This window comes from Bos indicus x Bos taurus, chromosome 20 (assembly GCF_003369695.1).
Source record: "Bos indicus x Bos taurus breed Angus x Brahman F1 hybrid chromosome 20, Bos_hybrid_MaternalHap_v2.0, whole genome shotgun sequence".
In the NCBI taxonomy this organism is placed as follows: domain Eukaryota; kingdom Metazoa; phylum Chordata; class Mammalia; order Artiodactyla; family Bovidae; genus Bos; species Bos indicus x Bos taurus.
In genome coordinates this window covers 66391681-66410213 of record NC_040095.1, presented here as the reverse complement: position 1 = coordinate 66410213, position 18533 = coordinate 66391681, and the positions used below count along the sequence as shown (strand labels likewise).

The following is an 18533-nucleotide window of genomic DNA, read 5'->3' as shown; positions in this document are numbered from 1 at the left end:
TCACCAGGCTTTCCTGGTGGCTCAGACGGTAAAACATCTGCCTGCAATGCAGGAAACCCACCCGGTTCCATTCTTGGGTCAGGAACATCCCCTGGAGAAGGAAATGTCAGCCCACTCCAGTATTCGTACCTAGAAAATCCCATGGACAGAGGAGCCTGGTGGGATACAGTCCATGGGGTCGCAGAGATGGACAGGACTGAGCGACTCCGCTTTCACTTTCTCCCAGCCCTCACTCGGGGTGACCTGCAGGTGCGCTGGGCTGGGGGGTGGGCAGAGCTTGCAAGGAGTCCCTCACTTTCTGCCCCTAGGACAGGAGGGCCCCAGCCCCCACTCGCCTCCCCCCACCACCTTCAAAACCAGAAGGGCTGGCCCAGCAGGCCTCCTTGGCTGAGCGAGGGACTCTTGGGGGATGTTCCAGACTTTGAGAAACAGCTGCCTAGAAAGTTGATAGTTTAGTCCCTCAGTCGTGTCCAACACTCGTAACCCCGTAGACCGTAGCCCTGCAGGTTCCTCTGTCCATGGTATTTCCCAGGCAAGAACACTGGAGTGGGTTGTCATTCCCTTCCCCAGGGATCAAATTCAGGCCCTCTCACTGATGGCAGATTCTTTGCTGACTGAGCCACCAGAGAAGCACCAGAAAGTTGGTGGGGTTTGTGCAACATAGGAGGGGGGGAGGTACACACTATTGGGTGTAAGATAAGCTCAGGAACGTATTGTGCAAGGAATGCAGCCAATGTTTCATAATAACTATCAGTGGAAAAAAACCTTTAAAATGGTATGAACAATAAAAAATTCTTTTAAACTTACATAGAAATACAAAGTCACTCTAGTACTCTTACCTGGAAAATCCCATGGACAGAGGAGCCTGGTAGGCTGCAGTCCATGGGGTCGCTAAGAGTCGGGCACGACTGAGTGACTTCATTTTCACTTTTCACTTTCATGCATTGGAGAAGGAAATGGCAACCCACTCCAGTGTTCTTGCCTGGAGAATCCCAGGGACGGGGGAGCCTGGTGGGCTGCCGTCTATGGGGTCGCTAAGAGTCGGGCACGACTGAGTGACTTCACTTTCACTTTTCACTTTCATGCATTGGAGAAGGAAATGGCAACCCACTCCAGTGTTCTTGCCTGGAGAATCCCAGGGACCGGGGAGCCTGGTGGGCTGCCGTCTATGGGGTCACACAGAGTTGGACACGACCGATGCAACTTAGCAGCAGCAGCAGCAGAAATACAAAGTAAAGAGAAAATGGGGAAGTTAGAGAAAAACTGATTGGAAGGTTGATAAGCTGGATGGCCGAGATGTCCACGCAGAGGCTGCAGTGGTCGCCCTGGTGACCGTGTCCAGCAGTAAGTGACCGGCACCTGGGAGGCAGGGGGAGGCTGAGCTGTGGACTCCAGGGTTCCTGCTCAGGGCATGATGTGTGAACCAGGACGTGTGCACGGAGACCCAGTCTGCGTGGCTCTTCAGAGACAAACCGTGTTCTGAGCTGCTGTCTGAGGCTTCATCATGTCCCCATCTCAATGGCTTCCATCCTCACCCAGCACTTTGAGAAACAGAACCTAGCTGACCGCAGACCCTGCCTTCTCAGACCCATCCCACTGGAAGCAGGTGGAAGGCAGGCGTGGGGTCTCTCCAGTGGGCAGAATTGAAATTTCACGTCATTAGGAACACCACCGCTTTCCTGAAATTCAGTGAAGTAGTAAAGAACAGGGCTTCTTGAGTAGCTCAGGTGGTAGAGAATCTGCCTGCCATGCAGGAGACCCCAGTTCAATTCCTAGGTCGGGAAGATCCCCGGGAGAAGGGATAGGCCACCCACTGCAGTATTCTTGGGCTTCCATGGTGGCTCAGATGGTAAAGAATCCACCTGCCTGCCATGCGGGAGCCTGGGTTTGATCCCTGGGTGGGGAAGATCCCCTGAAGGAGGAAATAGCAACCCATTCCGGTATTCTTGCCTGGAGAATCCCATGAACAGAGGAGCCTGACGGGCTGGAGTCCCTGGGGTAGCAAAGAGTCAGACACGACTAAGTGACCAAGCGTGCACACACACACACAGAGTAAAGAATAAAGTAATCCACAGTCTTCATCTTGCGATGTCATGTGTCGAGGGTGGGGGCAGAGGGTTGGCCCGATCCTGACCCGAGAGGTCCGGTGGGTAGGAAAACACCCCCGAGCCCTACTCACTCACCAGGATGTGGAGCTGCCCCTGTGAGAAGGCTGATGATTGTGATGGAGCCAGGTCAAGGGGAGCGTGACCGAGCTGATAAAGATCCCCCACAGGGATCTCCTGGCAGGGCAGAGGGTCTGCTCTCCGGCTTCTCCAGGCGCCAAGATCCGCTAAGAAGCAGCAGACCCAGAAGCGGCAGCTGTGCTGTGTTAAACGGGCCCTCCAGCTTGCAGACGGGAACATGCCCTCCTTGACTGGCCCGTGGCCAGCAGCTCTGCCCATGCCCTGTGTGTAGCAGATGGAGACCATGGATGCCGGCGTCCCAGGGAACAAGGCCCCTGGGGGGGTGAAGGCGCCCGACTGACCAAGGTCCCCAGAGTCGGGCAGGAGCAGAGGTCCCCACGATGGTGGCCGTAGGGCCAGACGCTTGGTGCCGAAGGCAGATTGGGTGCCCTGATCAGCTCAGAGCGTGCACATGGGGTGAGCTCCAGGTGGGAAGAAGGGTGCAGAGGGGAGGGGACGGAGGAGCTCAGGGACCCTGGCGCCCCGAATCCAGCGAGAGCAGCCAGGCTGCAGCGTCCTGCGCAGCGAAGGGTTGGTACCTGTTTCCCTCGCTGACTCCCAGGAGCTGCTCCGTGATGTGAGAGCCGGCCTGGCCTGGGATTCGGCTGGGGGATCCGGTGTGACTTTGAGCATGTGGTTGGCTTCTCTGTGTCTGTTTCCTCACCTGTGAATCAGGGTTGATGGACTGAAGATAGCAGAGCCCACCTGGTGGGGGTCCGGGGACCACCCCCCAACCCACTTAAGGAGTCTATGCAACCCGGGTCCTGAGGACAGTGCCCAGCACAGCAGGGACGAGCCACCGCCACCACCACGACTGCCTTTAAAGAGTGAAGTCCAGCTGCCACTGCCTGTGTCCCACACAGCTGGTGAAACCCACTGGGACCCAGTTGCTTAAGCAGAACTATTGGCAGAGCCTCCAGAAAAAAATAATTCTGAAGCAATCATCTTACATAATTTAAAGTCTGATCATCACGTTCCTTTTTCCCTGTTTGCTTCTCCTAAGAAAGTGCAATCTGTCTTAAAACAGATCCCATAATTGCTAGAACTTTATTTAAAATGTAGAAGAAAGAGATGCTTATGTTTTGCAAGAATCAAAAATATCCATGAACTGCGCCTTTGGTGCTGCCAGTGGCTTGAGGATGGTTTAACGGTTATCAAGTTGTCCCTTCTTATCTGCGGGGACACACTTGGCCCCCCAGCAGACTCGGGAAACCATGGATAGTACTGAACACTACACTGTGTCTTCTTCTCTGTGTGGAAGTGCTGGGCAGAGAGGGTTCGAGTCCCAGGTGCCTGGGTGGGACTGCGGGTGACGGTCAGGCACAACTCGTTTCACTGTACTTCGCAGATAATGTGGGTTGTTTGTTGTTGTTTTTTAAGCAAATTCAAGGTTGTGGCAACCCTTCATCAAGTAAGTCTATCAGTGCCGATTTTTCAACAGCATTATTTTGTACTTGGGCTTCCCTGGTGGCTCAGACAGTAAAGAATCCACCTGCAGTGCAGAAGACCTGGGTTCGAGCCCTGGGTTGGGAAGATCCCCTGGAGAAGGAAATAGGGACCCACTCCAGGGTTCTTGCCTGGAGAATCCCATGGACAGAGGAGCCTGGAGGGCTACAGTCCATGGGGTCACAAAAAGTCAGACACGACTGAGTGACTAACATTTTGCACTTAATGCTGATTTTTAAATGTTTCCATTGTTTCTTTACACACAATGCAATTGTGCACTTAATTTACTAGAGTGGTGTGTAAACATAGCCTTTATATGCGCTGGGAAAGCAGAATATTCATGTGACTCTCTTTAAGATACTCGCTTTATTTCAATGGCCTAGAACCAAACCTGCAGTGTATCCAAGATCTGCCTGGGCATGAGATTTCATCTCGCTGTTCAGAACAGTCTGTGATTTAAAACTTGTGAATTTTTATTTCTGGAATTTTCCATTTAGTATTTTTGGACTGTAGTTGATAAGGGTAACTGAAATCACAGAAAGAGGAATAGTAGCTAAGGGGCACCACTGGGTTAAATAATATGGCTTCACTTTAATTTCTATTAAATATTATCCAGGTTTACATAAAAGTGATGCTGACTTTGTCATCCTGAGAGGTTCACAAAAATCAAGAGAGACTATCTGAAGACATTGATCATTTAATAATTGGGAAACCACTTTAGAGACTGTAGTGGAGAGTCTTCCCGCCCAGAAGACCTTCCTTCCTGACGGCAGTGGCCACGCGTCCTTGGCCCCGATGAGGGTCAGTGCTGTGGAAAGCTGGCCTGTGGTCCTGCCAGGGAGGGCACGCGAGTCTGGTCAATTGCATTCATGCATCCACTCCTTCAGGGCTTCCCTGGTGGCTCAGATAGTAAAGAATCCGCCTGCAGTGTGGGAGACCTGGGTTCGATCCCTGGGTGGAGAAGATCCCCTGGAGGAGGGCATGGCAACCCACTCCAGTACTGTTGCCTGGAGAATCCCATGGACAGAGGAGCCTGGTGGGCTGGACACGACTGGGCGAGTAAGCACAGCATAGAGCATTCTCTCATCCAGACATCCCCAATGTGCCACCCGCCAGGCCCGTGCCGAGCCCTGGCCATCTCCCTTCCCTGGTGTCTCCAGCAACCCGCACAACGTCTGCTCTGTTTATCTATGGGAAATACAGTTTATCTATGGGAAATACACTCCTTTGCACGTCAGCAACTTTGATAGACCAGGCCTGTCTTTAAGCAGGGATTCTCAATGTCCGGCATCTAATGCCTGATGATCTGAGGTGGCACTGATGTCCTAATAACAGAAAGAAAGGGCATAATAAATGGAATGCACTTGAAGCATCCCAAAACCGTACCCCACCCCAGTCCGTGGAAAAATCGTGTTCCCCGAAATTGGTGCCTGGTGCCAAACAGGTGGGGGACTGCTGTCTTTCAGGGTGGGTCGACCGCAAGAGCAATGCTCCTGGGGTGTGTGCAGCGAAAGGCTGTGTGCTGATGGGGAGAGAGCCCCGGCCTCCTCCCAGGTGTCCCCCGGTTCACCCAGTTATCTTCCCTAGACACGGCATCACCTGCTGGCGATCTGCCCGCCTCAGGTGGATGCGTGCAGCCCCGCGATGCTCTGTGAGGACGTCTCCGGTAGAGGGACCACAGTGCCTTTCTGCAGAGGACGGTGTAGCCACGAGTGCACCCATGCAAAGCTTCATGCCACTCCCTGAGCGGAGGAGTCTGGGCTTTCCACCTACAGCCACCGAGGGCGGGTCCATTCCGTCCAGCACCACGAGCACACTGCCCCCAGCGTCCTCTGTTCCAGTGGGATGGTCTAGCGGCCTGCTGTGAAACGCGCTTTTCTAATAGGCTTTGTGTGTCTTAACTATGAGTTAGTACCCAGTGTCAGAGTTAGAGGACAGACCTTGTATCCTCAAGGTATAACTTCCAGACAGACAGACAGCTTTTTTGTTTCTGAGATGAAAGTTTTGAGTTGATCATTTCTAGAGTCTGCCTCACAGTCTTTTTTTTTTTTTTTTTTTGGTGGTTTATATTATAAAAATAAGACCTTTAATATATCGTAGAATCTTTATGGGCTTCCCAGGTGGCGCTAGTGGTAAAGAACCTGCCTGCTAATGCAAGAGACATAAGAGATGCAGGTTTGATCCCTGGGTCGGGAAGATCCCCTGGAAGAGGGCATGGCAACCCACTCCAGTATGCTTGCCTGGAGAATCCCATGGGCAGAGGAGCCTGGCGGGCTACAGTCCATGGGTTGCAAAGAGTCAGACACGACCGAAGTAACTTAGCAGCAGCAGAATCTTTATAGTATTTTGCAATGAGGATATAGAGGCTTGATTTTTTAATTGAAGTATACTTGATATAAAATATTATTTAAGTTATAGGCATACAATATAGTGATTTGCAAATTTTAGAAGGTGTAGTTTGTTTATAGTTATCATAAAGTATTGGCTGTATTCCCTTATTTTATACCTAGGAGTTTGTCTTATACCTTCACCCTTATACTGCCCCCGCTCCCCTCTTCCCACTGGTAATCACTGGTTTGTTCTCTTATATCTATGAGTCTGTTTTTTTCTTTTTAATATACCAATTTGTTTTGCTTTTTAGATTCCACACATAAGTGATGCCATACGGTATTTGTCTTTCTCTGTCTGACTTACTTCACTTAGCACAGTGTTTTCCAAGTCCGTCCATGTTATTGCAAATGGCAAAATTTCGTTCCTTTTTGTGGCTGAAGACCCTGACCCTGGGAAAGATCGAAGGCAGGAGGAGAAGGGGATGACAGAGGACGAGATGGTTGGATGGCATCACAGACTCAACGGACGTGAGTTTGAGTGAACTCTGGGAGTTGGTGATGGACAGGGAGGCCTGACGTGCTGCAGTCCCTGGTCGCAAAGAGTGGGACACGACTCAGCGACTGAAGTGACTGACTGAATATTCCATTGTTTATGTATACCACATCTTTATCCATTCAACTGTTGATGGAAACTTAGATTGTTTCCACGTCTTGGCAATTGTGAGTAATGCTGCTATGGACTTTGGGGTGCATGTATCTTTTTGAATTAGTGGTTTGTGGTTTTTTTTTTCTTTTTTTGATAAATACCCAGGAGTGTATTTGTACAGTGTTCTATTTTTAGTTTTTTGTGTCTCACCAAAGATGTTCCCAATAAGATCTGAGACTAAATTACAAATAGCTGGGGCGGGGTGTGAGGATGATGTGACAGGAGCCATGCTGGGCATGAATTCTGGTTAAAACCCAAAAGGAGGGCACAGGGACCTGAATGCCCAGCACAGGGACAGGACGCGGGGTGGTGGGGAGCTGAGCCTCTGTGTCCTCGGACATGCTGGCTGCCGGGAGGGAGCCCCCCAGGTCCGGCAAAGCCCTTTCCCGGCGGGCTCTTCGTGTCCCACGGGCCCAGCCACGGGGCCATCTCCCTTGGTCCCATGCCCTCCCAGGCCCACTGGTCCTCACCTGGTGGTCTGCGGGAAGCAGCTGTGCCTGGTGGAGGTTCAGCCGGTCAGTGGAAGCCCATTGACCAGCCCTGACCACCACGCTGAAGTGGAGCGTTGTCTGGAGGTGTAATGAGATGCAGTGTGTGAAAGCGGCCCCAGCACTGCAGCACAGGAGCTGACATGAGCCGGACACGGAGCGGATGCCTTTGCACTTGTGGACAGGGGCCACACGGGCAATCAGGGGCTTTCATGCTGTCAAAACCCAATACCTGGCAGTCCAGTGGTTAGGACTCTGTGCTTTCTTTGCCAAGGGCTCAGGTTCAATTCCTGCTCTGGGAGCTAAGATCCTGCAAGCCATGCGGTCCAGCCAAAGGGAAATTTTTTCCAGCCAAAGGAACCATTTCCAGCACCAGCTCGTTACCTGCTCAGGTGGCCACACGGCACGTGCCCACAGCATCATTCTGCCCCCTCACTGCCTGCCCTTCTGACCCCCTCTGCTCCCCCTCCCCTGCCTTGGCTGGTGCTGGGTGGGGTCCCTGACGAGCGGTGGGCTCCCCCTGTAAACTGACCATCCTCCAAGTCCAGGTATGAGGCCTGAGGCTTCCCTCCAGGTGACTCCTGGGTTCCAGTCAGCTCAGGAACCCTCACATTTCTCTCCCTGCAGTTTAAACAACATCACTGTAGCCGCACACGTACACACTTGCACATACAAGCACACATGTGAGCGTTTGTGTACATACATGCATATGTATGCACATGTACACGTGCACACGCAGCGTACACACACACAGACATTCTCAGACCCATGGTCAAGGCTGCGGAACCAACTCGGCACGTTTCCAGCCACATCAGCCTCTCCCTGATGCCTCAGTGGACCACATCCAGCAGGAGTGCCTTCCTCGCTGGTCAGCGGTTTCAGAGTCGCCCTTTGATTTGGGAAAGCATTGCTCTGAAGTGGTCTCGTTCACTGCAGAGTCTTATCTGTCCTCTAGAACTTGTAAGCCGACCTGCTTTGAATGGCAGAGCTTCAAAGAGAGGTGAGATCACTGCCGTCTTTCCAAGCGGACCTCCTTCCAAATCCGCGTGTTCCTGGGTTTTCCTCAGGCCGAGCACAGGTCCGGTCTGAGCGCCTCCTCCACGTGCGGCGTCCTCGAGAGAGTCTACACTGAGCACTACACACACTTGAAACCCACATGGGGGGAGGGTGGGGCGTGCGAGTGCTTTTAGACTAACAGTCACACGTTCTAAGACTTTAAAAACAAATTACAGCCGCTCTGTAATTCAACACACGAAATGAGTGAAGGAGCCTCAAAACTTTGCATGAAGAGTCTGTAAGTTCCTACTAGTTTTAAAGGAGCAAAGCTTGTAATTCATGGGCAAGTGAACCATGAAAATGTCATGAAAGTATGTTTGCAAAGAAGAAAAATAGAAGAAAATCTAATCAAGTGAGAAATGTCAAATGAATATGTTTATGTCAACCAGTTAAAATGATGTTACTGAAAGGGCTAGGAAAGCAGCCCTACAAATACAAAATACTGGACTTGCCTGAAGATGTTTTTGTGACCGGATAAGCCATCATAATATCCACACATTTTTTTTCCAGGAGGGCAGAACGAAACTAACTTTGCCAAAGAATAGGGATAAGATCGTCTGTGATGATTTCAAAGATGAAAACCCACATTTATTGTGTTCATCCTGTGCCTGGCACTGAGCTGAGCATCCTACACCTGTTAATACATTGCTGCTGCTGCTGCTGCTGCTGCTAAGTTGCTTCAGTCACGTCTGACTCTGTGCGACCCCATAGATGGCAGCCCACCAGCAAGTCCCTATAAAACCTCAGTGGCATACAGTACTGTTATTATGCTTATTTTCCAGGTGAGGAAGTTGCAATTCAGAGAGGTTAATTAACACATCCAAGGTCACACAGCCAGGAGGTATCGGAGCAGGGCTTTGAGGCCAGGTGTATTGAATTCTTCACCCCCACCCACCAAGCACGCGCACACACACACACACACACACACCCTAGCTTCACCAAGTGTCTTCCCATCCTTTTCTGAATCCAGCCATGTCTTTCAACCTCCACTTTGGGGTCCCTTATCCTCACCCACCTGGCAAACACTTTCCACCTGTATTTCAAGGCTCAGTTCAAGTGTCTTCAGACGTGGAAATCTTTCTGAACCCACAGACAACGAACCCTACCTCTTCTCCTTCCCTTTCCCCAAGGTAGGCCCCACCCTCCCTGCTGAGCTATAAGTTCCATGAGGATCAGAAGCAGTTTCCAATTTAGAAAACCCTGCAGTCCCAGTTGCAGGGGGAAATGGCAACCCACTCCCGTATTCTTGCCTGGAGAATCCCATGGACAGAGGAGCCTGGCAGGTTACATTCCACAGGGTCACAAAGAGTCAGACACGACTGAAGCGACTTGGCACGCACGCATGCAGTCCCAGTAACCAGCCCAGTTCGTAACTCCGGGAGGACCTGGGGCGACCATTTGCTGAATGAATGGAGATGGACCGTCTCCCCCTTGCTCGGGGCCATCTTTATTCCATACCCCAGTGGCTCTCGTTCGGGGGTGATTCTATCTCTCAGGAGACATCTGGCGACATCTGGAGACGCTTCGGATGTCATAGCTCATGTAGTACCGCTAGCATCTCCACAGACGCTGCTGAACATCCTCCTGTGCACGGGACACCCCCCAGCAAAGACTCACCCAGCCCGCGTTGTCAGTTAGTGCTGGGGCTGAGGAACCCTGACGTTCCCCCCCGTCTCAGCACCGACAACACACTTCAGTTCTCTCCCCTCGATGAATCTTAGGCCCTGCCGCAGGGGCCGCAGTCCCTGTCTTTCTACACCCAGGATTCAACATACTAAGTGAGCGAATGAATGAACGAGAGATGAGTAGGAGACAGAGACAGACTGAAGTCCAGCGTGCACACTGCGGGTAGCAGAAGCCGCAGCAGACCCGGTGGCTGGTGCCAGAACGTGAGGCTGGGGTCACTCGTTAGCTCTGTGGAAGTGTTCTCATGTGGTTCATTGTGATTGACACACACCCCCCCCAAAACAAAAAAATCCGTGAGCAAAATAGAAAGATCAAACCAAGCGCCCACGAATGGCTGTGTTTGGCAGATGCAGCCCCAGGGAACTGGGTGCGTATGAGCACTGCTTGGTGTCAATATTACAGCGAGATTTTGAGCTTTTTAAGGTGATTGGGGCAGAACCCTATGGTTATGTATAACTGTACATTTACAGTCTGGAGCAAGGCTAATGGTCATCAAGAGAGAGAGGGTACTTTTCTGAGCTCTTAATGAGAGCACAGAGCTATCATGTAGGCTGAGTAAACTCTCAGATCAGGTCCTTTAGCATTAAAGTGGAGGTGTTTTAGGGAAAAACAAGAGTTATTTGAAGGGAAATCTCCAGGAAAGACTGTCTGAGTATTAGTTACATGGAAACGGATAAGAGAAACCATCAGGTTAGGAAAATAAGAAAAACTGTTCTTAATTCGTTGTATGCACCTTAAAACTCTCAACACGTTTTGAAATTCAGTATCTTATCTGAAGTTTGTAGTGCTGCTGTAAAGTGGGTCTTGTCCCTGATTTATAGAGGGACGTACAGAGGGTCCAGAGAAGGCAATGGCACCCCACTCCAGTACGCTGGCCTGGAAAATCCCATGGGCGGAGGAGCCTGGTAGGCTGCAGTCCATGGGGTCGCTGAGGGTCGGACACGACTGAGCGACCTCACTTTCACTTTTCACTTTCCTGCATTGGAGAAGGAAGTGGCAACCCACTGCAGTGTTCTTGCCTGGAGAGTCCCAGGGACGGAGGAGCCTGGTGGGCTGCCATCTCTGGGGTCGCACAGAGTTGGACACGACTGAAGCGACTTAGCAGCAGCAGCAGTACAGAGGATCAGGGAGAAGGAAATGGCAACCCATTCCAGTCTTCTTGCATGGGAAGTCCCGTGGATGGGAGCCTGGTGGGCTACAGGCCATGGGGTCGCACAGAGTTGGACACGCCTGAAGCGACGAAGCACGCACACACAGAGGATCAGAGAAGTTAGGCTGCAGTTTTCCCCAGAGTCCAGACTCCAGGAGACTGCTCCCTGGAAGGAAGAATGGGAGACGCAGCATCACCAAGTGTTAAAGAAACACAAAGCAAAACCACAGTGAGGGGTCACCTCACACTGGTCACAGTGGCCACCATGAAAGCGTCTACAAACAAATGCTGGAGAGGGTGTGGGGAAAAGCGAGCCCTCAGACACTGCTGGTGGGAATGCAAACCGGCGCAGCCACGATGGAGCAGTGTGAGTGAGTGAGTGAAGGTCAGTCATATCCAGCTCTTTTTGACCCCGTGGGCTACATATGCAGTCCATGGGATTCTCCAGGCCAGAATACTGGAGTGGGTAGCCCCTTCTCCAGGGGATGTTCCCGAGCTAAGGATCAAACCCAGGTGTTCCACATTGCAGGTGGATTCTTTACTGTCTGAGCCACCAGGGAAGCCCATGGCGCAGTAAGGAGGTTCCTTAAAAAACTGAGCTACCATATGATCTAGCGATTTCATTCCTGGGCATATGTCTGGAGCAAACTCTAATTCAAAAACCCTTTAATCCATGCACCCCCATGTTCACAGCAGCACTGTTCACAATAGCCAAGACATGGAGACAACCTAAGTCTCCATGCACAGATGAGTGAATAAAGGAGGTTATATACATTAATATATGTGCATGCGTGCATGCTAAGGCACTTCACTCGTGTCCGACTCTTTGCAACCCCATGGACTGTAGCCCACCAGGCTCCTCCATCCATGGAATTTTCCAGGCAAGAACACTGGAGTGGGGTGCCATTCCTTCTTCCAGGGGTTCTTCCCAACCCAGGGACTGAACCCATGTCTCTTTCGTCTCCTGCTTTGGCAGGTGGGCTCTTTACCACTAGCGCCACCTGGGAAGCCCAGTGTATGCACATATATTACTATATACATAGAGTGTATATATATATATATATACAGTGGGATATTCCTCACCATAAAAATGAATGAAATATTGCCATTTGTAGCCACATAGACGGACCTAGAGATTACCATGCTAAATGGAGTCAGAAACAGAAAGACAAATACTAACACCATATAATATCATTCATATGTGGAATCTGAAAAAGGTGATACAAATGAGCTTATTTCCAAAACAGAAACTCACAGACACAGGAAACAAACTTGTGGTTACCAAAGCAGAGGAGGGATAAAATTAAGAATATGGGATTTACATAAACATGCTACTGTATATAAAATACATAATAAACACAAACCTACTGCATAGCACAGGGAACTGTACTCAATATCTTGTAATAATATAAAATGGAAAAAATATATGTCCATAACGCATGTACTCAGAGAACTAATATAAATGTGTGTGCACATGTATATGTGTGTGTGCATGTATAACTGAATCACTTTGCATACACCTGAAACTCGTACAGCGTTGTTAATCGGCTATACTTCAATTAAAAACTAAAGAAGTTCCCTGGCAGTCTAGTGGTTAGGATTCATTGCTATCACTGCCTTGGCCTGGGTTCAATCCCTCGTTGGAAAACTAAGATCCCACAAGCCACATGGCATTGTCAAAAAAATTAAAAAAAAAAAGAATAGGAGTTGGTTCAACGTCCGAGTGGCCTGGACCATCAAGAGGCCCGAGGTGGAGAGGGTGCCCCTGACCTTCCAGGCGCAGTGGGCTCCTCAAGGACATTTCAGCAAGCGTAGCTCAGCCACCCTGGTTTTCAAGCCCAGTGTGTTACTGGGCGATGCTTAGGTAGCCAATCAGAGGAGGACAGGCGGTCTATGCAGCAATATCTGTTAGCTGCAAACTCGGCCGTAAGACACAAGGCGAGAGGGGAGGTGCTGGAGGCCAGCTGAGCTCAGTGGAGATGCTGAGACCCCGGCTGCCACACACGCACTCTGTCTCCCACGGACCCTGTCTCCCAGCTGCTGAATTGACTGGGTGCTGGTGTTTTATGTTCATCATTCTTCTCGGGGAGAAGAGGCCACAAAAACTGGTCTGTTCGTTTGGGGTTTTGTCTGTTGTTTTCTGCAACAATTGGGACTTTCACAAAGAATGAGCCAAGTGTACGTTCATGCCAAGAGCACAGGAATACTCCAAGGTTATTGTGAGCTGGTGTTTGTCTGGCTGCCGTTAGTTCAGAATTCTCAAGTCATACCATAAATTTTCAGTATCATAGAAAAGAATGATAGATATGGTTAGAACTTGTGGTGTTTTATGCAAAAGAAATTAGCTCTTGATACCTGCTCCCACTTATGTAGAAATTGATACTGACATCCCTGCAAAGGTACATTTGCCTGTGTTTAATGAAATAATTCTGGACTTTGATCTTGGCTCACACAGTGATGATTATAAATGTCTTAGCTGCTCGTGGTCCCTTTGTGTCTAGTATAACTACATCCCATAAGCAAAGCAAGAGGACACGGGGAGTTTCTAGAAGTCAGTACATGGTGGTTTCCTGTCTTCTTTTCCCGTTTTCCTTCACCGTTTAGCAGCTTATTTGACATGGCTGTTGTTCTTCAGTCACCCAGTCGTGTCTGAGTCTTTTGACTCCATGGACAGCAGCACGCCAGGCTTCCCTGTCTTTCAGCATCTCCTGGAGTTTGCTCAGACTCATGTCTATTGAGTCGGTGATGCCATCCAACCATCTCATCCTCTTTTGCCCCTTTCTCCTCTTGCCTTCAGTCTTTCCCAGAATCAGGGTCTTTTCCATTGAGTCAGCATCAGGTGGGCAAGGTTGAGCTTCAGTATCAGCCCTTCCGATGAATAGTCAGGGTTGATTTCCTTTAGCAGGAGATCAACTGCTTTGATCTCCTATTTGATGTGGACCAAACAGCTAATCGGAGAAAGCAATGGCAACCCACTCCAGGACTCTCCATGGGTTCGCAAGGAGTTGGACACGACTGAATGGCTTCACTTCATTCGCTTCATACTTTATCACTGGAGAAGGAAACGGCAACCCACTGCAGTATTCTTGCCTGGAGAATCCCAGGGACAGAGGAGCCTGGCGGGCCATGGTCCATGGGGTCGCAGAGAGTCGGACACGACTGAAGTGACTGAGTATGGGCACAAAGTAGCTAATTAGAAGAGCTGGTCTTGCCCTTGACTGGCAGGGGGAAAAGTTCAGCCAGAGAGATGGCCAGAGGAGACAGAGCGAAACAGGGGCTCCAGTGGCCGACTCCTCGGCTAGGCGTGGCTCTGAGTCTCCCCTGTTGGAAAGACAGCACGTGTTGAAAAGGAACTAGAAGCCCTGAATTTAAATGTGCGACACAGCCTCCCATTCTCACTTCGTGGGGATCAGTGCCGTTTCCCCCGTGGATTCAGATGTCTACCCAGGGGACTTGTCAGTGGTTCATCAGAGCTCGGATGGGGGATCTCACGCACCCAGCCGCACAGACCTGGGGGCTGCCTCTTCGGGGGGCAGGTATGCGGTGAGGCCCTGGGGATGAGCCTGGTTCCCGTCCGGGTCCCTTTGCACGGGTGGTGCATGCCCGTGTTGTGCGTCACGTGTCAGGAATGCAGAGAGCCTTCCCAGGGCGCATCATTGGTGAGTGTTCACTAGTGGGTGCAACTGCGGGCGTTTGCGTCCCACCTACGAAACGTGTGTATGAGATGCTTGGGATGAGAAGCGGATCTGCCAGGACAGGCGAGCGAAGGGAGGTCGGGCGCAAGGACATGTGCCCGAGAGGCTCAGACAGCGTTTCTGCTGATGGGCTATCACGTGGGGACTGGCCCAGCCAGGGGCAGTAAGAACAGCAACAGCTCATCTGACGGGGAGTCCGGCCCCGCCCCGCTCCTGTGGTCCTTCGTCCGCCCATCCCCACCACCACCAAGTTAAACCTCCCTCCCCAGGGCTCCCCGAGGGGTGTGATGGCCTGAGTCACAGCCACTCAGTGGGGTCTCCTGGTTCCTTCTCATGGTCTAGAGTCTGTGGCCAGGCCGAGATGAGCCAGACCCTCTGTTCACTGCAGCCCCACGTGCTCCGTCCTTCAGACCACGGCCTGCCCGGGCACTGAGAGCTGGGCAAACCTCTCCCTTGCTCCCCACCCCCAGGGACTGTGTAGGGGAAGCGCTGGCCTCACCTGAACCTCTCCCTGGGAACACTCAGGGCCAGGCTTCTGCCTTCCTGTCTATGGCCCCTCTGTCTTCTCAGGAGCTTGTTCCCTCGCAGCATGAAATACAAGAAAGTCGCTTATTGCTCCTGAGCTTGAATGTGAAAAGTCAGAGTGTTCAAGTGTGCGTGTGTGTGTGAATGTATAAATACACAGATTATACGTAAATGCGTTATCTCTAAGTTGTAATTAAAGGCACCCTGAGGTGGGAGGGAAGAGAAGTTAGAATAGCATTTTCGCCTCCAGGGCGACGCGCTGCGTTCTGCATGGATGCTCTTTTGATAAAGCTGGTCCTCCCAGAGACCGCCTGCCAGCATCCAAGGATGAGCGCCTTCCAAGGACGCCAGCAGCACGTGTGTCTCTCCCTCCCCCAAAAGCTTGCCTGCCGCTGGATTACTGCATCCGTTTGATACCAAATCCATGATGTTCCCTATCTCTCCTTTCACCGCGGACTTCAGAAATCCCCGCCTCTGTGAGTGTTCTTTACAAAGAGGGCGGTAATCGGGATCACTGCTGGGCTCTAACCTGCTTTTCATCTTTTCCCTCTCACCCAGGGGCGGATCTGTAGGAAAGCTGGCAAGTCGAAAAAGTCCTTCAGTCGCAAGGAAGCCGAGGCCACCTTTAAGAGTTTGGTGAAGACTCATGAAAAGTACGGCTGGGTCACCCCGCCCGTGTCTGACGGCTGATGTTCGCGCCGTGCACTAGACGCTTAAGCTGCCTCTCCACACACACACACACCTGACATCTCCTCTCCACGCTGAGCACCCTTCATCCTTTTTATAACTCCAGCCTTCGGAACGGAATCCTGAATGCCAAGGAGACGCCTAAGTTATTTATGATCAGATGTGTTTACAGAGAGAAGGACGGGGAGCCAACGCTGTTCGGGATTAGGTTTCGATGATAAATGAATGATCATCTCTAGGTCACTTTAGATCACACGTCGAGATGGTGACGTTCCCCTGCCCGCCTGCCCTCCCCGCCCCCACCCCATCATTGGGCCTCTAGCTTCTCCTCCTGACAGCAGCTCCACAGAGCAGCCAGGAAGCTCAGCTCCCCTCGCTGGACCCGTTGACACGCCCCTAGGAACGCCGTGCCCCGTCCAGTCCCCGTACGCTGTGCCCCTGTCTCCTTCTCTCCCCAGCAGGTCAACATCGTAACTTGAAGACACATCTTTCTGTGGCCCCGTGTCATGACATGTAGACCTCGTTTGTGCTCTATGACCGCTGGTTCATGAGAACAAAAAAAATTTAATATGGCCAAGTTCTCGGGATGGAAAACAGCAACCGCCCTCTTGGCTAGACCGTGCTCCCAAGGCCGATGCCGACGCATGTGCGGTCCGCAGCTCAGCCCACGCCCGTGGGTGAAGGCGGGGTGCTGTGGCCACAACCGGGCAGCTGGGTGCAGACGCCGGGGTGGGGGGCGCTCAGGTCGGGTTGCGGACGGGGTCTCTTCCGACATCCTCAGACGCTCCTACGACGTTCGTGTTCCTGTCTCCTCTCTGCTGGTCGACCCACCGCCGAAAGCAAAAGACAGTGTGCCATCCGCTGAAGCCACCTGACCCGTGTCCTGTGTGCGCGTGGCGGGGAATGCCAGAACTGCCTTCGGAGGCCTGGTGACGGTAGGACAATTTGCATGGCCCAGTAGTCACTCGTGTGTCCCCGAGGCCGCGATGCGTGAGCACCCTCGCTCGGATATAAACTCCTGTTACTTAATCTCCCCACAATTTCAGTTTTCTCTTCTGTTAAGTTACTTAGACCTTTCCAAGAAGTTCCATGAAATGAGGAAACCACTGTTTCTTATAATATGCGGAAAAGAGGTAAAATGTTCATTCCAAGTGGAAAAATCTTATTGGACACATTTTAAATAAAATCACGCATACCTGAATCTGGTCGTTGTGGGCTCTTCTTCCACTGAAAGTATTTGTTTTCGGGCTTTCCAGGTGGCGCTAGTGGTAAGGAATCCACCTGCCAATGCAGGAGACGCCAGAGGCACAGGTTCGATTCCTGGGTTCATAGTTAAGATACTGCACGTGCCAGGAAGGCATTCCTGCCATAAGTTGCAGGAAAGGAGTCTCAGGAACCAATGGTCTTTTCAAAAATCCAGTGGATTGGAACGGTCCCCAGAAGCAGCCAGAAAGACAATAGGACACTGGCTGGAAGGACTGATGGGTTATTTGGCCGAACCCGGATGCTGCCAGTCCCAGTTTAGCATCGTGAAGGAAGAGGAAGCGTCTCTGCTCACTATATTAGATCCTTCAGGCAGTTTCGGGTACTTGGCGTCCCACACACCTGTCCCAGGAGGTCAGAGCTCTCAGACACCAAACCTTAACGCCGAGGGCCAGCTCCCCCAGTAGGGTTTGGCCTTACCCGAATCCACTCTTTATTGCTACTTTAATTATTTTAACCATGTTCTTATGGCCCCGGATACACATGCAGTTCTGTGCAGCTAAGATGCTTGACTTCTTGTTCAAGTTCCCTCTGAGTAAATGTAGTCATGAAATTCGATGACAATGAACTTAAGGTATCCGTTCACCTGATCCTCCACGGCAGAATTCTCCGTCCTGGAAACGTGACATCCAGCCTCCGGTCCCTGGGCCCCTGGGCTCCAGTCTATAATGGAATCACACGTGGGAGAGTGAGGGCCTAGGACAGAAGCACTGGTCAGGGAGAGCACCTCGGTTTCTTTCTTTCCAGAAGTCCTCTCTTCCAATTGTAAAATAAAAGTAACTTTCTACTAGGAACGTAGGTACATATTTGACCCAAACCTGGGTCACTTGAGTGCTGCTCATTAACTGATGGAACAGCTTGGCCACGGTTGGTTCAGGGGCGGCCAGGTGGTGGGCAAGGTGACTGCCAACGGCAAAGGGGAGGGAGACCATTGGCTTGGCTCCATTCCAACCTGTACCTCCTAAACTTCCTGTGCGTGGTGTTTCCATTAGGTTTGTTAGAAACCGGAAGTGATAGAAGAAATACCTCTTTGTTTAAAAAAAAATGCTAGTCTTCACTTAAATTGGGAAGACTTTTTTATTTTAAAAAGCAGCAGGGAATAATTTAAAACTCAACTATTGCTTTGACTCTTAGAAGCAAGAATTCCCCTTTCTGGGGGCTGGAGGGAAACATGACAGAGTTGGCCAAACAGCAGAGGCCGGAGGGGATGTTCCGTGATGACCCTGCGTGTGGGTCCTTCCTGCCCTCTCGGTCGGTCTGGCAGGGCTCATGTTCC

The 18533-nt window shown here is 51.2% G+C and overlaps 1 protein-coding gene across 1 annotated transcript in view; it reads left to right on the top strand.

Annotated features, from left to right (window-relative positions):
- The window catches only part of UBE2QL1 (ubiquitin conjugating enzyme E2 Q family like 1), a 57684-nt gene extending 40489 nt beyond the window's left edge, over positions 1-17195 (top strand). The window contains exon 2 of the mRNA XM_027520139.1: positions 15866-17195. Coding sequence (XP_027375940.1) covers positions 15866-15997 — 132 coding nt within the window. The 3' untranslated portion in view covers positions 15998-17195. The remainder of the gene's footprint in view (positions 1-15865) is intronic.
- Positions 17196-18533: the final 1338 nt, after the last annotated feature.